General features: G+C 35.6%; 1 protein-coding gene across 4 annotated transcripts in view; it reads right to left on the reverse strand.

Annotated features, from left to right (window-relative positions):
• KLHL1 (kelch like family member 1) overlaps positions 1 to 18,419 on the reverse strand; it is a 240,184-nt gene that overhangs the window by 140,561 nt on the left and 81,204 nt on the right. For all 4 annotated transcript variants that reach the window (XR_008820324.1, XM_056329293.1, XM_056329292.1 and 1 more), the window contains one exon: positions 2,742 to 2,938. Coding sequence is in view for 3 of the 4 variants with exons in the window: in XM_056329293.1 (XP_056185268.1) it covers positions 2,742 to 2,938 (197 nt within the window). In the remaining variant the exon portion in view is untranslated. The remainder of the gene's footprint in view (positions 1 to 2,741; positions 2,939 to 18,419) is intronic.

Raw genomic sequence — 18,419 nt, forward strand, 5'->3', positions numbered from 1 at the left:
TAATCCCCTGTTCACTGAACTGATATATTATTAACCTTCTCTGGCACTATAGTGCTAAATATCCAGAAAGAGACTCAATATTTCTAAGGATTTGAAAAAAACGTAGAAAAAAATGATAATATTATTTCTCTCTTCAAAAGCTGTTAGAGTTCTCTCAAACCTTTCCCTCCCCCACAAGTTTTGTCCCAGTATGTCCTTTTCATATATCAGAGGTTAATTCTTTAAAATTTCCACTGTTTATATGATTAGTAATTTAAGTAAATTTTTAAGAAAATAAGCTAAGGAAAATTCTCTTCACCTGTTTAATGTTTCACATTTTCATGGAGAAAAATTATTTTTCTCTAGAAAGCAGAAACACCCAAACTTTGAAAGCTGCATCCACTAATCCATTACTCTGCCTTCATATCAGAAACTTCTTAAGCTATTTATTTTCTATAGCTTTCAAAGAATGGTGAATTTTTAGGAGCAAACAATGACATAAAATGACAGAGTTAAGGAAGTACTATTACTACCTATGCACAACAAACAAGCTTTTGAAATGACACCTTGGAAGAGGATTCACAGAGCCAGAATCTGAAATACATCACTTCCAACTCTAAAAGAAAGCACCCTGATAGGCTTTAAAGGCAGGACCTCAAAGTTATCTTGAAAGCATGAGAACTTTTTAAAATTAAGGATTTCCCCATGCTTTTTTTACAGAGAGCTTCCCCTCAAATCTTCTGCATAGGATCGGCATGGATTGTTAAGAAACCCCCCCTTGCCCTACATTGCATTTGCTCTCATCACAGTTCATACTATTTCTCTGGAGACTGAAGATAAAAATAATGTTTTCTGTCACCTTGGAGACTATGCATCTGCTCTTTACTCTGCTCGTTGCTTTCCTACCCTTTCTTCACACGGCAACGTCTGTTTGCTGTTCCTCTAACACACTCTCCAGAGCATCTTCCCTGCACTGTAGAAGTTTTTCCCAGTTATGCACATGTGTAGAAGAAATAACCACTTTTCTTTTACATAGATTCCCTCTGAATCAGTTTTGTACTCAGACAGGCAAGACACCCTTCCCCCACTCACAACTGATCATCCACACCCTTGAACACAAAACAGTAAATGAAATAGATACGAGATTTTTCATAATGCCTATGAAAATATCATGCACTATGAAGCTTAACTTTTAGGATTATGTTTTCACTGGCTTGGAAGTCTAATCATGTACAGAAAACATATTGTAATTGCATAACTGAATAGATGTGATTATTTTTCTTTGTAGCAAAGAGAAAGTGTGACTATCATGCGTGCTTGCAAATGTAAATATAATTACATCAGAGCTTGCTTAATTACAATTGACTTCCTTTCTGATCTACCAGCCTTTGTTGGTGATTTGCCTATTACACATAATTAAGGTTTTAGACGTGACCATTAAAAACAATAGTAGATAATATAATACACCTAATATCCTAAAAATGTGAACATATCTTTGTGAACTTTGTGATACGTAAGATATGTATCAGTCACAAGTCTTCAAATGTACAATAATGAGCAATATATTCACCCAAAAAATATTTCCATAAATTGTTTTAAGAATCAGGGGATTTTTTTTTTTAATCAAGGGTTTTCTTTATTAGGGTTTTTTACTTTTTTTCTTTATTCATTATATTGCTTTTCACTCATAAAGAAGTGAAAATATCAAAGTAAAACATAATTTTTTTTTTAAAAAAGGTTGAATTTTTTTAACCTAAACCTGTTCAATTCTAATGTAATCTCATTCTAAGGTAGATCATATAAATGTTGTTCTAACAGCTTATTACTCTCCACTGACAGACGAAAGTTAAAATTACTATCTTGGACCTGGAAATCTATGTTTTAGATACCTAAATACAGAGATAATTAAAACCAGCCACAGAACAAGCTCCATAAACGTAAAATGGGTATAACTACCTGAGCTGCAGTGATAAGATAAATGCAGTTAAACCTGTAAATTACAACATCGTAGTAGTCACAGAAAAGAATAAATAAAATAAAGACATAACTGCTGCAGAAGCAAAGCAGATTCATTGAATCCTGCTCTATTACTTCAATAATAATTTTAATATAGACCTTAAGGGACCATTATTTCTCAGAAATTACATATAATCTACTCTTTATGTAAGTTTAACTTCATGAGCCAGATGTTTTTAATTTTGTGAAACTATGAAGAATCAAATGGCTATTGATTATGAATTAATTTCTGAATAAGTAGTATATTTTTGCTTCATTGATTCTGAATAATTTTTAATGTTAATGCCATGTCTGTTCTGTCAGATGTAACTGAAAAATTCAAATAGTGTCCAATAAAATTATTTGTCCTCGAATTTCTGTCTTAATGTACATCACAGACGAATAAAAGGAGGGATAATTCTTGACAAAAATACACCCCAAAGCTTCCCTTGATATTGTTCCTGTGCAGAACAATGACCATTACAAAGCTGCCTTAAGGCTAAACAAAAAGGAACAATTATTTAAAAGTATTCTAAGGACTTACAAATACTTTTGCTATGCACATACTGTTCTTACTCAGCAGAGAGTGCATTCTTCATAGCAGGCCAATTCTCATAACTCCTACAGTTTCAAAAGGAACATGTACTAAATAAAGTTCCATAAAAGTACAGAATGACTTCAAGCCAAAACCTAACAAGATACTTTTACTTACAGAAGATACAAAGGATTCACAAGATCATCATTTTGATATTCTAAAACTGTCTTACCATGGTATAGTTGTGAGCCACCTTCATAAGCTCTGTGCATCCTTGGGCATCAGCAAATGCTCTTATTCCCAAACAGTTGGATGGGTGCAAAAGCTTCATTAGAAAATGGCAGCAAACCTCTACTACTTGTGGGAGCTGGAGGAGGCAGGCAGCTGCTAGAAGGTTTTCAATAGTGTCTTCTTTCAACTCTAAGCAGCCTAAAAAAAAAGGATCAATAACACATGCAAACTTATTTACTTGGTATTTACAAAACATGCAGTATCAAAAGACCTTTTACAAATAATCCTGGCTCTATAGAAATAATCTACAGAAACAGTGAAGAGGAGGATTAGGGTTTCTGACTGGACACCTCAGTGACCTGAACATTACAGTATTAGAAATATTTCTTTTTAAATTACTATTAATTCAGCCATATAATAGGGATATAAAGGGAGACTGTAAAGTGCGGAAAGGAAGAGAAGAATTAGGAATACTGCTTTTGTTTCTATAATGAGGCTAAAATCTGAGTAAGTATCTGGATATCAACCAGGCTGTGTGTTCTGAGGCTTTTTTATTGGATTTATTTTTTTTTTCATTGAAAATGGTGATAAAACTTGCATTATCTTCAGTGGTACAGAGCAAAACTCACTGCCATTTACCTCCCTGAAATAACTGCCTAACGTAGTATAACTAAAACCACTAAAATATCTTCAGCATAGGGCTTAAAATCTTCAAACTTCATGTTGCTTATTTGTAATGTGACTTTGGGATTAGTTTTAGCTGAGTAATATATGTTAGGCCTCTCATAGCTTATAGTTCTTCTAAAAGACTTTATATTAGCTAAAAGAACATACATCAATGAAATCAATGCATAATATTTATCTTCCATATTGCACTTCATTTTGTAATTTAACATGCCATTACCATTATCTTGCAGACTGATACACTTTTTAATGAATAAAAGGTAAACCAGAATACAATAAAACTTAAAAAAATAATTTCTTTTAGTGAGGAATAAGCATTATTCTTGTCATCATGGTGCCTGCTAACCATTATTGTTCTGTTGTGTTTTTTTTATATTAGTATCTCTTATAAATCTCTCACATTAACAACTTCAGAAACTATAAATTAGAGATCACAAGGATGTGTTAGAGAACCAGAAAAAAAAATGGGAAATTAAAATGTATAAATATAATATAAATTGTAAGAACCTAACACTCCTGGTTTTATTTTGCTGTGCTTGGAAAAATAATTTCAAACTATAAAAGGATTAAGTGTATATTGATCTTTCAGTTCAGAGCAATATTGTTCAACAGTTAGATAAGCTCACTCTTTCCCACAAAAATTTTGTATTCATTGTTACATGAAGAGAAATCTACAAATCTTAATCATTCTGTCACATGGCACTAAGGAGTTCTAAAATCCTCAACTTCAAAACAGAATGCCATTGAAAAGAAAAGCTGCTTTATATTGTAATACCAAACCCAAAATACAATAAAAGTAACACTGAAGATCTGACCTTTTCTCCTTTCACTCTATTTGGAGCTTTTAAGGTAAGATGGAAACTGGGAAGTTATACTGTACTAGATTTGTTTATAATACATCCTTTTGCAAAGGCTAGGGCATCAGATCAGGTACACAGCATAATTTCAGTGGTTTTCCTCTGCTTATTTTTTTGCTTCTGTTAATGTCACATTAGTTTCTCATTATGTTATCTGACTTTTTCTCATCATCTCCATCCACCACACATTTATGTGATGTGGTCAGAAGGTACACGCAGCAGCTGATTCTTGGCTGACCCATGTATTTACCAATGACACTCCCACATTTGTTGCATGCTTGCAGGTCATGACTGGGCTCAACACCCTATTCATTATCTAGAATTATAGCTCCACTGTATCATGTGAAAGCTATCAAAAGATAGCTGTTTTCAGGTTAAACCTGATCATCCCAGTACCAGAAGGGAAAGAAATCAAAATGTGCAAAACAGCTGTGAAACACAGATGGACTCAGAAATGTGCTGATGGAAAGAAAATTAGAAAAATCAAGTTTTAAATGTCTGTTTCTTAGACACTATGTTTTTCAACAATGAGCTCAGAGAAGTCTCTGGCCCTAAAAAGCTGTCCCAGATAACTTTCGCAGAATGACACAAGTATTAAAAAAACCACCAGCCTTTATGAAGAAAGGTAGCAGTATCGCGGTTGGCTTTTTATCGCTAAATGTTGCCTTAGAAGTACCCAAAGGCAACAGATGAAACCACATCAATCTATTTATTTTCAAATTGAAGATATTTTCCAATAACTTTAAGGAAAATTACTACTGGTAGGGTACTGGTTGGGAACTCGTAGGATTAAAATAAGTTTAAGTCAAAAAAATTATCTGCTTTATAAATTAGACATTTTTTTATGTAACCAACATGACCATTTCCACCTTAAATATTAATTGAGGGAGTAAACATACAATGGCTTCTGGGATACCTGAGGATATAAATACATTATAGCTGAACTTATTTTTAACTAATTCAGAAACACTTATTTACTACTTAATATATCTAGGATAAGAGCTAGAAAATTACACTTAGTTTGAATTAGGCGTTTACTCTTTCAGTACTGCATTATACTGCCAGACTGCCCTTTTTCTTTGTTTTTTGGGGGTTTTTTTGTTTGTTTTGGTTTGGTTTTTTTTTCCATGCACAAACATGGTAAGAAGATGGGGCTCTCTAGGATCTTGTTTTTATAAAACATAAGCTTCAGTGAGTAAGTACCTATTCCATCTAAATGCCTTCCAAGTCTTACTTTTCTTCATTTTTAATCATCAAGACACCTTTGTAAATTTGGTCACAAGGGCTGTATTCACTTTTTCAGAACAGTGCTATGACATGCTCATGCAAATTCCTCTGAGATATCAACTGTTTAGCATGGTGAGAGTTTAGGAAAAAGCTGTTAAGAAGAGGCTCAGTGTATACAATGTCAACTCTTCAGACAGTTTCATATTGACAATTAGAAGATCTAAGCATCTATTTAAAAATCTTTAATAGGCTATTCAGGGGGGCATTAATATTACTGCTTCTTCAATTCACCTCTGCCTCACATTTTTATGCAATAAGGAGCTTGTAGAATTACTTAAATCTGAGCAAAACGAATTAACCAAAGCTTAAAAATCTCATTTTGTATTACATTAAGATTAAAAAAAAACAAGAAAAAACAATCAAAAGAACTTTAATGGATTCTAATTATTATTCTAAATTATAGTTCTATTTGTGACAAATTTTATGTGCATTGCTTATACAGAAATTAAAATGCCTGTCTTTAGGATGCATTCTTGTAATGAATATATAAAATTTATTATTTCATTGCCAAGTGTGAAGTAGAGATTATATATAAACATTCCTTGATATCTCTATTCTTTTGCTAAACCTTTCTCCAAGTTAAGGAACAGTTTGGGGATTTATTTATGTATTTATTTATTAAATCTTTCCTTTTGCTTTTATTTTTATTTCTACTCCTTAGGCTACACTGTTACAACTAATTTTCAGTATAGGGAATCATGGCATCTTTGACCGCCTTTGCAGGATGTTAATAAGGTCAGTGCGTGTCACAGGAATCAGCCTCCCACAGCTATTGCCCAGCAGGTATCAACATAAATATGGTGGGACCACTCAGCAGGTACGGCTCACTTGCTCTGTGCATAAGTGACATATTTTAACCCAGATACTTAACACATGGTCATATCATTTTACCTCATGTGCACAGTAAATTCTTTTCTCTCCTGTAATTACACATTTATCCATTCATAGCAAGACTTCAAAATTCCTAAGACAGCTGGGAATAAGGGTGTACCAGTGAAGTCATGGAAAGTGTCAAGGAATTAGAAACAAAGGCTAGAATTAATACCTTTTAATAAGGTATTTACCTTTTTAACCTTTCTACTGCATGTGCCTTGACCAGTTGTGCTGCAGTTTTTAAGAGTTTCTGAATGGATTTCCATAGGCTAACCTGTCATAGGAATGCACTATGGAAATCTATATTAGGTCTCCATTTTTAAACATAAAGGCAGTAAATGGTATCAAGATAATATTTATTTAGATTTTGCATAGTAGATAATTGCTTACATTATGGTTACAAGAAGAAACTGCTGTTCTGAAACAGCATCAAGTTCCAATGAAGACCAGAAAAAATCTTATTAAAAAGGTGTTATGCTTCACATTGCTGTAATAGACTTTTTTTGGCATTGCTTATCATTAAAATTACCAAATCTTAGGTATCTGCCAGGCAGCCACTGTGGCAGTGTGCTCCTCCTCACTGCCTTCCTCTCCTGCTTAAGCCATAAGCACCAGTGGGAGCTGTGATGGCTTCAGCCAGCTTACTCTGTATATTGGGGGATGGATGGTAACATGGTGGCCAAGGGCTGTCTGGAACAGGTCATCTTGTCGGTATGCAAATATCACTGGAAGTCAATCACCTTACTCTATAAAACTGTGGACAGCCCAGGGCCTGTTGAGCTTTCCTATACACCAGGATCTCACCTCAAGTAGGGACGCCCCTCAAGGTTAGTCCTTAAGGTTGAGAGATTCCTTAATGCAATGGATTCTTGATAAGTGATTAACAGCACACTAAATTTGGAAATTTTTGCTAATACAAAGGATTGATTGTGCACATACAATCCTTTAGATGTAAACTGCTGACCAAGTCTGGGACTAGGATTGGATCCAGCCACACCTATACTCCTCTCTGAAAAGTAATTTAGAAAGCAAGGGGGTTCTGCCTGAACCTCATGACTCAACGGCAGGGTCTCCCTGACAGTTTTGTCTGGCCCTGTCCTCAGTGTGGTAAGTAATCAAGAGTACTTTGCCATTGAATCTTGTTAAACCACTGACACATTTAGCACTGAAATTTGTTAACTCACCGTTTTGCTTCTCTCTTACGAATGAAGTGCATGACTCCATCCACAACAACCACCTCAGCTAATCATCTGAGATCTCCTTTCACAGTAAATGGGGAGAAGCAGGATGCGTTACAGCAGTTTTCATCTGCCCTGTTTAAGTCATCTACTTTAGAATGAGATTCTTTCCCTAAGAGTGGCTATTTCTTGCTTTAACTATAAAAAAAAGCACCTTCATTTGACTTACTGAGACACTGTTGATATTTATATCTGCTGATACAAATTCAGTTCATCTGCTCCCAAACACACAGTACTGGAATCATCAGAATCATCAGGTATCAGGTGATGAAATGTCTGGAAATGCTCTACAACCTTTAAAAACTCTTTGGGTCCAATGCTGATCACTCTGTTACTGTCAACTCCTGGTAATGACATAATGTGTATAATCACCTTTTATGTCCATCCATGAAGAGCAGCCAATGAAGAATGCAATAAAAAGTATCTTCCCTGTAGCAGAACATCTTCTAGTCTCCAGATGATTTCTCAAGTGTATGTTAAAGTTTTGATTTTAACCTATGCCTTACAAGATGAATTCAACATTGTATCATCTCCCACAATTTTCATAAAGGTGAAGTTGTTTTCATAAAAGAAAACATGACAGAGCATATTAATTTTGGAGAAGTTTCTCCTGATCAAACTCTGCTTTATTTTCTGTTACTTAATTGCTGCAGATCATGGTCATCAGCTGCAAGTGACAGAGACAGGCACTCTATGGTTGGTTGTGTTAATTTCCTTACGATCTGGCATTTAGCATCAGTAAAAATTCGTAAAGCTCATTTTTTTTCTGTAGATACTCAAATAAACAAATAAATACTACCCCAAAAGGGACTAGTTTCCTACACAAACAGATAGTGCAACTTAAATAGGGGAAATAACCTTAGGGTCTGCCCATTCCCTATTATCAGACTATTCATCTAGTCATTACATATTAGCAGCCAAAACCTAAACTAAATACAAATTAATCCTGAAAGTATGTATGACCCAAAGATATGTTTACTTGAGGGTGCTGAAGAATCACTTGGGTTTTTTGGCAGCTATTTTCGTATCAGCCACCATAAATGAAACACAGGTTAGACCACATGACTTAACTAAGAAAATTACTTTTTCCTCCGTGGATATTATTTTTTTCACTAACAAAATCTTTCCTGTCCTGATGAACTTCAATCCCCCTCAACTCGAACTGAACTAAATCATCTGATTGGAACAGATATGATTTTCTGTTCATAGAACATTTCTTTTTTAATTCCTGTGGATAAAAATTGACTTTTGAAAAGGACAACTTATTTTAACTCCTTTTCACACAGGGGACTTAACATGATTTTTTTAAAAAGTAATTTCAATTTACATTTCTATGAAATAATCTCAAAAAACCATTTGAAGTTAAAATCAGGAAAGCACTCACTTGATTCACATATATCTTTCGACTATGACTAGATTACAATTACATTGTCAGCTATGGTGGTAGTCTTTGAACTCTTCACTACCTAACATGAGTTCAAAATAATGAGAATTTTTAATTTCCAATAACATTTTTATATGAAATTTTTATTTTTAAATTATGTATTAAAATAATGTCATAAATGTTTCTGCAGCCATAAAAATATGTAGTTTGTAAAAAATGAAAATACCTCTGTCACAGTAATATGAGAATTCTTATAAAACAAATAGCTTCACTCTTTTTAAAAAACTGTATGATTATTTACACCCTAATCATGCTACACCTTTGTTTAAGTAGACTAAACTGACCTAATCACATGGTCATTTGTGAGTACTGCCAAAGTCCACTGTATTTAAATGGCACAGAAAATTACAATATTGCAGAGTGATAAGGAAATCCTATTAACAACTTAAAATCCCCCCTGGACAGGAACCTTCTTGCAAACGTCTGGCTAAAGATCAGAAAAGTGTATTAGCCAAAATATGTGGTACCTTTTCATCTCTTGGTCTAGAAAAATACCAACAAAACATCTCTGTTGTATAACTGAAAAGTCATCCTTTTAAAGAAATTTTGTCCACTGAAATATACATATCAGCTTTTTAGAAAAAGTCGTTAAGATACTACTTTCTCCTTATGAAGCAACAGCCATTCATGTGCCTTATCTCACTTTAGATACTAGTACTTAGTCACCTGTAAGCAATACACACAAATAACAAGAATAAAACCAAATAATTTTAGCTGTGAGTCTAATCTTCATATTTTATAAACTCTGATGAAAGATACATTAGTGCTTTGAAACACACTTGAAGATACGTTTTTCCATTGGCTATAGAAAAGTTTTTAGAATATGAACTTCATTCTTGGGAATATTTACTAAAGATTACTAGTTTCTACCCGAGTAGATGATTAATATATTAATAATTACATCACCAATACTTCAGCTATTATACAGTCATTATATTTGGAAATTTTAAGCTTCATTTTATATATAAAAGAATAGAAACCTCACATTTTGGAACAAACAAAGAAAAAATACCAAAACAAAGCTTACCTCAAAAATACACAAATATAAACAGGATTTACTAACTAAATTGCCAACAGAACAAAGCTTGCACTCATGTACCAAATAAGGTGGTAGATGAATTACTCCCAAAAGTTCATTTCAGACATAAGGCCTTAGTTTCCCTTGATGCTTCTTCATCAATGGACTTGAATACTTAGATTTACTTCCAGCCTGCAGGTCCTTCTCATAATGCTGCACACATTGAAAACCACTCCAGGAATTTGCTTTTGTAAACAAAAGCAGATTTCGTACCAAAGAAGGGGTGGAGGTAGGGGAGGGCGTCGTTCCAAAAGGCTTGTACTAGACACTAGGTACATTTCAGGGAGATTTTATTCTAGTGGTCACTTTTTATGGATGGCATGAAGCGGGGTATATCATTTTTGGCTTCCAGTGCATGGCCCGGGCTTCCAGAAATATCCCAAATGACCTGCCTCACACAGGTCCTTTAGCCACAATCAAAACTACACAATACACACGCTAAGTATCTATCTCTCAGTCAGACATAACCTTTCTATTACACTGAACACAATCAAGCTCTGACCTCTGTGGGGCGGGGGGTGGGGGGGGTGGGCAGGAGGAAAAGAAAAAAAAAAGTAAAAATGTCTCAAGGACAAAGGAGCTCAGCTTACAGGTTTGAAGGAGCAGTATTCTGAAGCTGGCTCAGAAACAGAAATACCTCTGTCAGAATGAACTTATCTTCTCAGGTGACGCTTCAGCAGGTTGTGCTGTGGTAGCACCGAGCAGTTCAAATCCATGTTTAAAGAACAAAAAGTTACAGAGATGGAGGCATCAATTGCCAAGAAAAGTTTTTTTGCTTATGAGTCCACCCAACAGCCTAATGAAATCTGCTTCACTTTGGGCTGGATGGCACTGCTGGGAGAAATGAATACTGTTCTGTGGGTACATTTCAGCACAGTCGCTGTTTGATGGGCACAGAATAGAAAGGGAATGAAAGTATGTTTTACAATGTAGGGACAGCAGCAGAGAAACACCTGAAAGGTGAGGACCTCTTTCACAAACTGACATTGTGATTTTCCTGAATTTTTTGCTTCTTTTTGGAACTGTGAATATAGAGCTAGGCAGCTGAGCTCAGCAGAATAGATATAGGTACACGTCTCCACTGCAGGAATTCCAGAAATAAGCACATCAAGGAGGTAGATCATGCTACTGCAGCCTGTCTGATCACTTCACTGATGCTGTTTAGGCAACAGCATGACATTGACAATAAAGAGGGATAGCATTCCACTTTTCAGGCATGTCCTGTATGAATTTCCAGTGCTTGGTTTATTCTCTCTTTGGAGACTGAGAACTTTGAACCTAGCAAGGCACAGTTTTACAAATGCACCTTCCAGTGCACTCAGGTAACTGTTCTCCCCCTCCACACTCAGTGCTTCCCAGGGTCTGCCTGAATTCATTCTTACTGATTTCTCAGGATTACCAGGTTGCACCACAGTACAAGGAGACACAGTCACTGGCTATCTCCCCACGACAGTTTTGATCGTTCTGAATACTCAATTTATAGATATCTAGTTCAGAGCTCTTTTCCAAGCAATTTTCATATACTGCATGAAAAGACTGAAAAAACAGCTGGTTCCTAATACATAACTGCAAATTCTGTCCCTTAAGGGAGTATCCTGGGTAAAAGGAGGAACAGTAACAGTTCATATTATTGTGTAACTCCAGAAGTCAGCAAGGATGTAGTGTTTCAGTGACAGGAATGGAAAACATCTGCTCCAGCTGGACACAAGATCCTCAGAGCAGGAATTAACCACCCCAAAAAATTAAGGAGACAGTCTCTGCAGTTGGTTAAACTAAATGGGTCTATAAAATCTTTCCCACAGACCTGAGTCATGTGAAAACCCACAGGTCGTTTTAGGATCAGAAAGAGAGTCAATGTAGTGAAGTATTTGATTCCAAGCAGGCTGACATCCAGGTGGAGGAGGGTGACGGTCTAGTCCTACAGTTACAGCGGGGAACCTTGGAAGATTCTTGCACTGTACACACAGACAGTATAGCTCATAATTCAATCCAGGAATAATCCTTAGTGTTGCACTACGGTTTTGCTGATGTACAAGTAAGAACTTAATGAGGCACACTATATGAAAACTTAAATCTTGTCAGTTGCTCCAGCACTAGTAAGAAACGTAACTGGAGCGAAGGTACATATGATCTTGGAAGTGTAGTCAATGCAAAACATCTGTGGACAGATAATCTGAATGATGGCTTTGCAGATCACGAGATCACTACCACCTTCCCACTTCCTAAATTAGAGCAACCCTAACTAACAAGGCTTCTGTGGATAATTGTAACTCTCTCTTTATTGACTCCTGAATAAGTTTATGACAAGTATCTGCTCCAGGAAGAGAACTTCACAGAGGATCTTCTATATTCAGTAGTTAAGTCTATTCAAGGTCTACCATCATCTGGTATGATTTATGACCATTTTTCTGTACTGTCCATTACACAATGCCTAACAGTCTTTCAGGTCAATTCAATTACCTTATCTTGTCCTTTTTATCACTCATCCAAGAGTTCCTGGAACAATTGATCTCCCATCTAAAGTGAATGGAAATTCACAAGGGCTTATTCTGTGAAAGTGCAAAGTCATCCATCAATTATATGCCAGAGCAAATGTAGTGAGAAAGCCAAGCACATAGCAGAGCAAATGTAGTGGGACAACAGCAGGTAACAGTCTCCTGAAAAAGCGCTAGAGATGGTCCATGTTCATAGGGATCTCTAACATGATACCACAGAATAAACAGCTCTTGAACTTACTCAACATGTCACAGAATTAGAGGCAAAGACCTTCACAATATGCACAGTATCAGGGGTCTCTAGTTCTCAATTTGATTGGTATCTCTAGAGGGGAGTAGCTTGAAACACTGTAAACAGGCTACCATCATCTAAGAGCCAGGGATTGTCTGGTTGATTAGATGCCTTTAATAATATACATATAGCCTTATATTTATTAAGTTAAGCTTGTCTGGGACTTCCCTCTAGTACTGAGACTAACTGGAATGAAATGTCTTCAGTTACACACTAAACCCTGTCACTTTCCAAACCACAGTAGTCACAGTCAAACCTCATGTTGAAGAACAATCCTGTGGCTGCAACAACCCCTGGACTGTAAGAACACTATAAACTGGCACAGGCCAAAACTGTGCTAAGAATCATTCTCATTGTTTATTCATATAGAAAACTGAGTTTCAGCAATTAAGGAAAAAAAAAAACCAACCACCCAAAACAAAAAACCAAACCTCCCTAGGATATTTAAATAATAAAGCTTCTGTTTTGAATGAATCTAAGGGTCCTTGTGCTTAAAGGCAGTTTCTTTCTTGCTACATCCCTGCTGTCTGACCCCTGTGTGTTATGACACTGACAGAGAAGACACTTGACAGTACTTTAATTAAAGAATCTCCCAAATAAAATACAATTAAAAGCTATACAGTAGGGCTCTTCCACGTATGATCCACAATCCATTTTTTTACATGTACATAAAGAAATCAAGGATTTTTTTTGTTAGTTAATTGATTTTTGCTTTTTCAGTTTCATTAACGGTATGAAAGCACCAGCCTATTCTTCTGATCACTGTTGGGAATGCATACTAATTAGATAGTCTGATGCAGTATGAGGAAATCTATAGTAAATTCACAGCTCTATTGTAACTTCAAAGGAAGGCTCCCAGAGTCACCAATGGCAGCATAATACCAGAAACTCAATCTCTAGTTCCAGTCCTATCTAAAACATTTAAGTATATTTGCAAATAATGAAAACTCAAGTTTTGAGATCAAGAAAGAAGCATTACCTAAGAAAATGAGGTAAAAAAATACTCTTCTGTATTACTGCTCTTATCTTGAACTCTAAAAAGATCAAAGAATGCATATCCAGGTATCCCAGGGCATTAGGAGCTTAATCCTAGATCTTCTGCTGTCAGTCACCTTTCTGCTTCAAAAATGAAGCACTTTCTGCATAAGCCATTGCACATAAGTGTTGGCTTCAGAGTTCCTCAGCTGGCTGACATGAAATAGTCAACAGACACACAAAAGAGGAAGCTTTGTTTCCTCTTAAATTATAGTTTTGTTATATTACAGATGAAATATATTTTGTTTATTTAAATAAACCAATCAAATGCAGCAAAGTGTGGATAGATTAAAACCTGTACCTTGTATTGAAGCTGCATATTTTTTACTGGTGAAATACATCCTTCAAAAGAAAAACTGAGAAAACCTTTGTGGTTTACCCTTGACAATCTATGCAAACGACAAGAAGCACAGAATTTTGATGCAGCATTTTACTAATAAATCTACATCATATAAATATATTTTGAACTGTACAACTTGTAATTACATTATAATTTATCTTATATAATTAGAAAACTTTATGCTTGTCAGATAAAATCATATGCAGCCACTGCCTGATTAATTTATTTACAAAATTAAGTTCCTCAGTTTTAATCCTTTATATATGTGTTAAAAAAACTCTTCCAAAAGAACCCCAAAGCCTATCTAAGATATAGGTTATAGTACACATTTTAACACATCTAAATTTTTTTCAGCTTTAATCAAATTGTCTTTTATAGGTATATCTATCACATTAACTTTATGATTAGTCACATTGAATTTTCACAGAAACTTTAACTATTTTTAAATCAGCTTTTTTGGCAGACTAATTTTCTGTCTTCCTGTTACTACTCGTCGATGGACACCTGCCTTCACTCAGGAGCTACTCTTATCAAGGCTGTACAGGACCTGATGCTCTGCTAGTCACCATGTAATTCTACTTTGCCAATTATTTAGAAGCCTGTTTGCCTACACATGAGTGAACACAGTCCAGCTTCATACTGTGTCATGATTCTGGCATCTACCTCTTCAGCAGATACAGGAAGGAAAATTTACCATGGTATAAAACCTTTCATAATATCAATAAGCACTGTGACTCTTTTTATTTACCAGAGCAGTAATAGCTTTAACAAGAAATACAATAAAGAAGTCCAAAAGTACTGCTTATTTTAGAAGAAAAGAAAAAGTTTTTAAAAAGTGAAGCAAGGAAAAAAAACCCAAACAACAACCACCAAAATTAACATTGTATCTTACTTGTCCAACTTTACTCATACATAGAGCCTTGAAAACATGACTGGGTTTATTTAACATGCTGATTTCTCACAGATGGCAAGCTTTTTATGAAGCTCATTAGAGTTTAAAAATGTTCATTTTCCTTTGCAAAGTAAGTAATATCCCGACTTCACGCAACTGGCAAAGAGACAATACACACCTTTTTTGTGGTTGGTGGGGGTTTTTTTGTTTGTTTGTTTGTTTTTTCTAAATTAAATTAACTAGTGTTGCTACCCAGCTAGTTGTTCTTTGCTGTCCATTGAGATATTACTTATTTTTCTAGGTGATAAGATTTTCTAAAATCTCCAATATCTATATAAGAAATGGTTCTTGATAATAAACACATCATCATGAAAATGGGGCATCTTAAAAATAAATATAGCCATTATTTTGTAAGGTAGAAGAGGTATTTTTTTTAATATATGCACATATATTTGATCTCTACATGTAACTTTTTTGTTCATATATCTGTATCTTTTACTTCTATATAGATACAATTGTTTTGAACCTACTGTAACAGTAAAGTTTATTAAATACAACACCAAATAAGGAAAAAAAGTTACTTTTTAATTAGATCAAAAAAGATTGAACATTTTCCCTTAGAAAACCAAAAGCCTGAAATACAGTGTTTAAGAGATCTAAATCTCATAAATAAGTAAGATTGATAGAAAGGCTCATGGAAGCTAATATAATAGTAGCAAAGTATTATCTTTAGGTCATGGGTTAAAGGAATTCTGATTCTCTACTCGATCAAAATTCTGCTTTATAGCAAATATCGTTAAATTTCAATGTAAGTTTTGAAGAATTATAGGAAAATAACAACTTTGGAATGAGTACAAACTATTCACTTTCTTTTACATTTTTAGCAAAACATTTTTAATCTTATTATTTTTTATTTTAAAAGATTGAGACTTAAAATCCAGAACTAGTTTTCAAGTTTTCTTGAGGTTTGGTTTTTTTTTTTTCTTTATTGAAAAAAGGGAAGCAGCTTTCACATTCTATATGCTAAAACTCCTGGGAAAAGTACATTTACAGTCAGAAATTACATATTTACATATTTAAATGAGATTATAATAATAAACCCCACCATGTTTAGAAAAGCTTCAAAATCAGTTTTACACTGAAAATATATTTTTACCCTTATATTTTTTACCCTTATATTTCTTTTCCTTTGTAACTGGAATAATAATATGCCACATACATTCTAACAGAAAATTGTTACATCCTTAATAAAATTTATGATGCTTCTGACCAGATTCTGACTCTGATGTACAAAATCTCCCCTTCACTGAACTTTAATTCTGATATTTTGCAACAGTATTTTATTCTATTGCTGGAACTAAAGGGTCTGGTATTGGTAAAGGATACTTTCACCTATAGTAATACTTTGTATAGATAGGCATATTTTACCCTTCTTGAATTACTACATAATATGTATGATTCATAGTAAAAATGAAATAATTTCACTAGATTCTAAAAAATTAAACTTGACTTAATTACAGTTCATATAATGTGGAAATGGTTTCCCTTTTAAAATCACATCTAAAAATATTTGCAGTGTCATACTCTTCACTTCTAAATTTTTGTAAATAAACCTATGTTCATCTGTATTTTCCTGAAATGTTCAGTTGTCCCCAGGGAAAAACCTCTGTAACAGCAGCAACTATATCTGAAATTAATAGTTTTTTTAATCTCCTTGAGCTAAGAAGGTGGTAACAGGAAAAAGAAAATAGAAGAATGAACTGCCCAATTGTCAAAATGGTTTGCTATCCTGGGATAAAAGAATAAAGAGAGAAAGTGGCCACAGACATGAGTTGCTGAAAACTTTTCCACATACTGTACAGTCAGTAATTGGAATTTGGCAGCCGAATTCTCCAAATATTCTGTCTAGACTATATATGCTCCAGATTACAGATTAAAAGGCTGAATGGAAATTTCTGTTGGCTGCTACACTGCTTGGTATCAGAACAGCAGCTATGTCCCTTACTTTACAGTGTTCTCCTTGCCCACATCCACACAGCACAAAGAGGAAAGTGTACTAACTCAAAGGAAAATGGGACATGAACTAGACTGGTGGTAAATGAAAGGCAGGTCCTGCTTGAGAAATCTGATCTCCTACGACAAGATGACCTGCCTAGTGGATGAGGGAAAAGCTATGAATGTTGTCTACCTGGACTTCAGTAAAGCCTTTGAAACCATCTCCTACAGCATCCTCCTGCAGAAAATGGCTGCTCATGGCTTGGATGGCTGTACTCTGTGCTGGGTAAAAGGATGGCCAAACCCAAAGAGAGGTAGTAAATAGTTACATCCAGCTGGCAGACAGTCACAAGTGGTGTTCCCCAGGGCTCAGTACTGGGGCCAATGCTCTTTAAGACATTTATCAATGATCTGGATGAGGGGATTGAGTGTGCCCTCAGTAAGTTTGCAAACACCAGGTTGGGGGTGGGTCGGGGGTAATGTTGATCTGCTTGAAGGTAGGAAGGGTGTACAGAGAGATCTAGACAGGCTGGGTCAATTGGCCGAGGCCACTTGTATGATGGTCAACAAGAACTGTCAGGTCCTGCACTTGGGTCACAACAACCCCCCACAATGCTACAGGCTTGGGGAAGAGTGGCTGGAAAGCTGTCTGGGGGGAAAGGAATGGGGAGTGTGTGTGCTGGTTGACAGATGGCTGAACATAAGCAGCAGTGTGCCCAGGTGGCCAAGAAAGCCAAGAGCATCCTAGCTTATATCTGAAACAGTGTGGCCAGCAGGACCAGGGAAGTGATTGTCCCCCTGTACTGGGCACTGGTGAGGCCGCACCTCAAATACTGCGTTAACAGCCCCTCTCACCTCAAGACCTTGAGGTGCAGGAGTGTGTCCAGAGAAGGGCAATGAAACTGGTGAAGTATCTAGAGACAAAGTCTTATGAGGAGCAGCTGAAAGTACTGGGGTTGTTTAGCCTGGAGAAAGAAGGCTCAGGGGGGACTTTATCGCTCTTTGCATATACCTGAAAGGAGGTTGTAGCGACGTGGCTGTTGGTCTCTTCTCACAAGTAACAAGCGATAGGACAAGAGGAAATGGCTGCAAGTTACACATGGGGCGGTTTAGACTGGATATTAGGGGAAAATTTTCACCAAAAGGGTGGTCAAGCGTTAGAACAGGCT

The sequence above is a fragment of the Falco biarmicus genome, chromosome 2, assembly GCF_023638135.1.
Source record: "Falco biarmicus isolate bFalBia1 chromosome 2, bFalBia1.pri, whole genome shotgun sequence".
Lineage (NCBI taxonomy): Eukaryota > Metazoa > Chordata > Aves > Falconiformes > Falconidae > Falco > Falco biarmicus.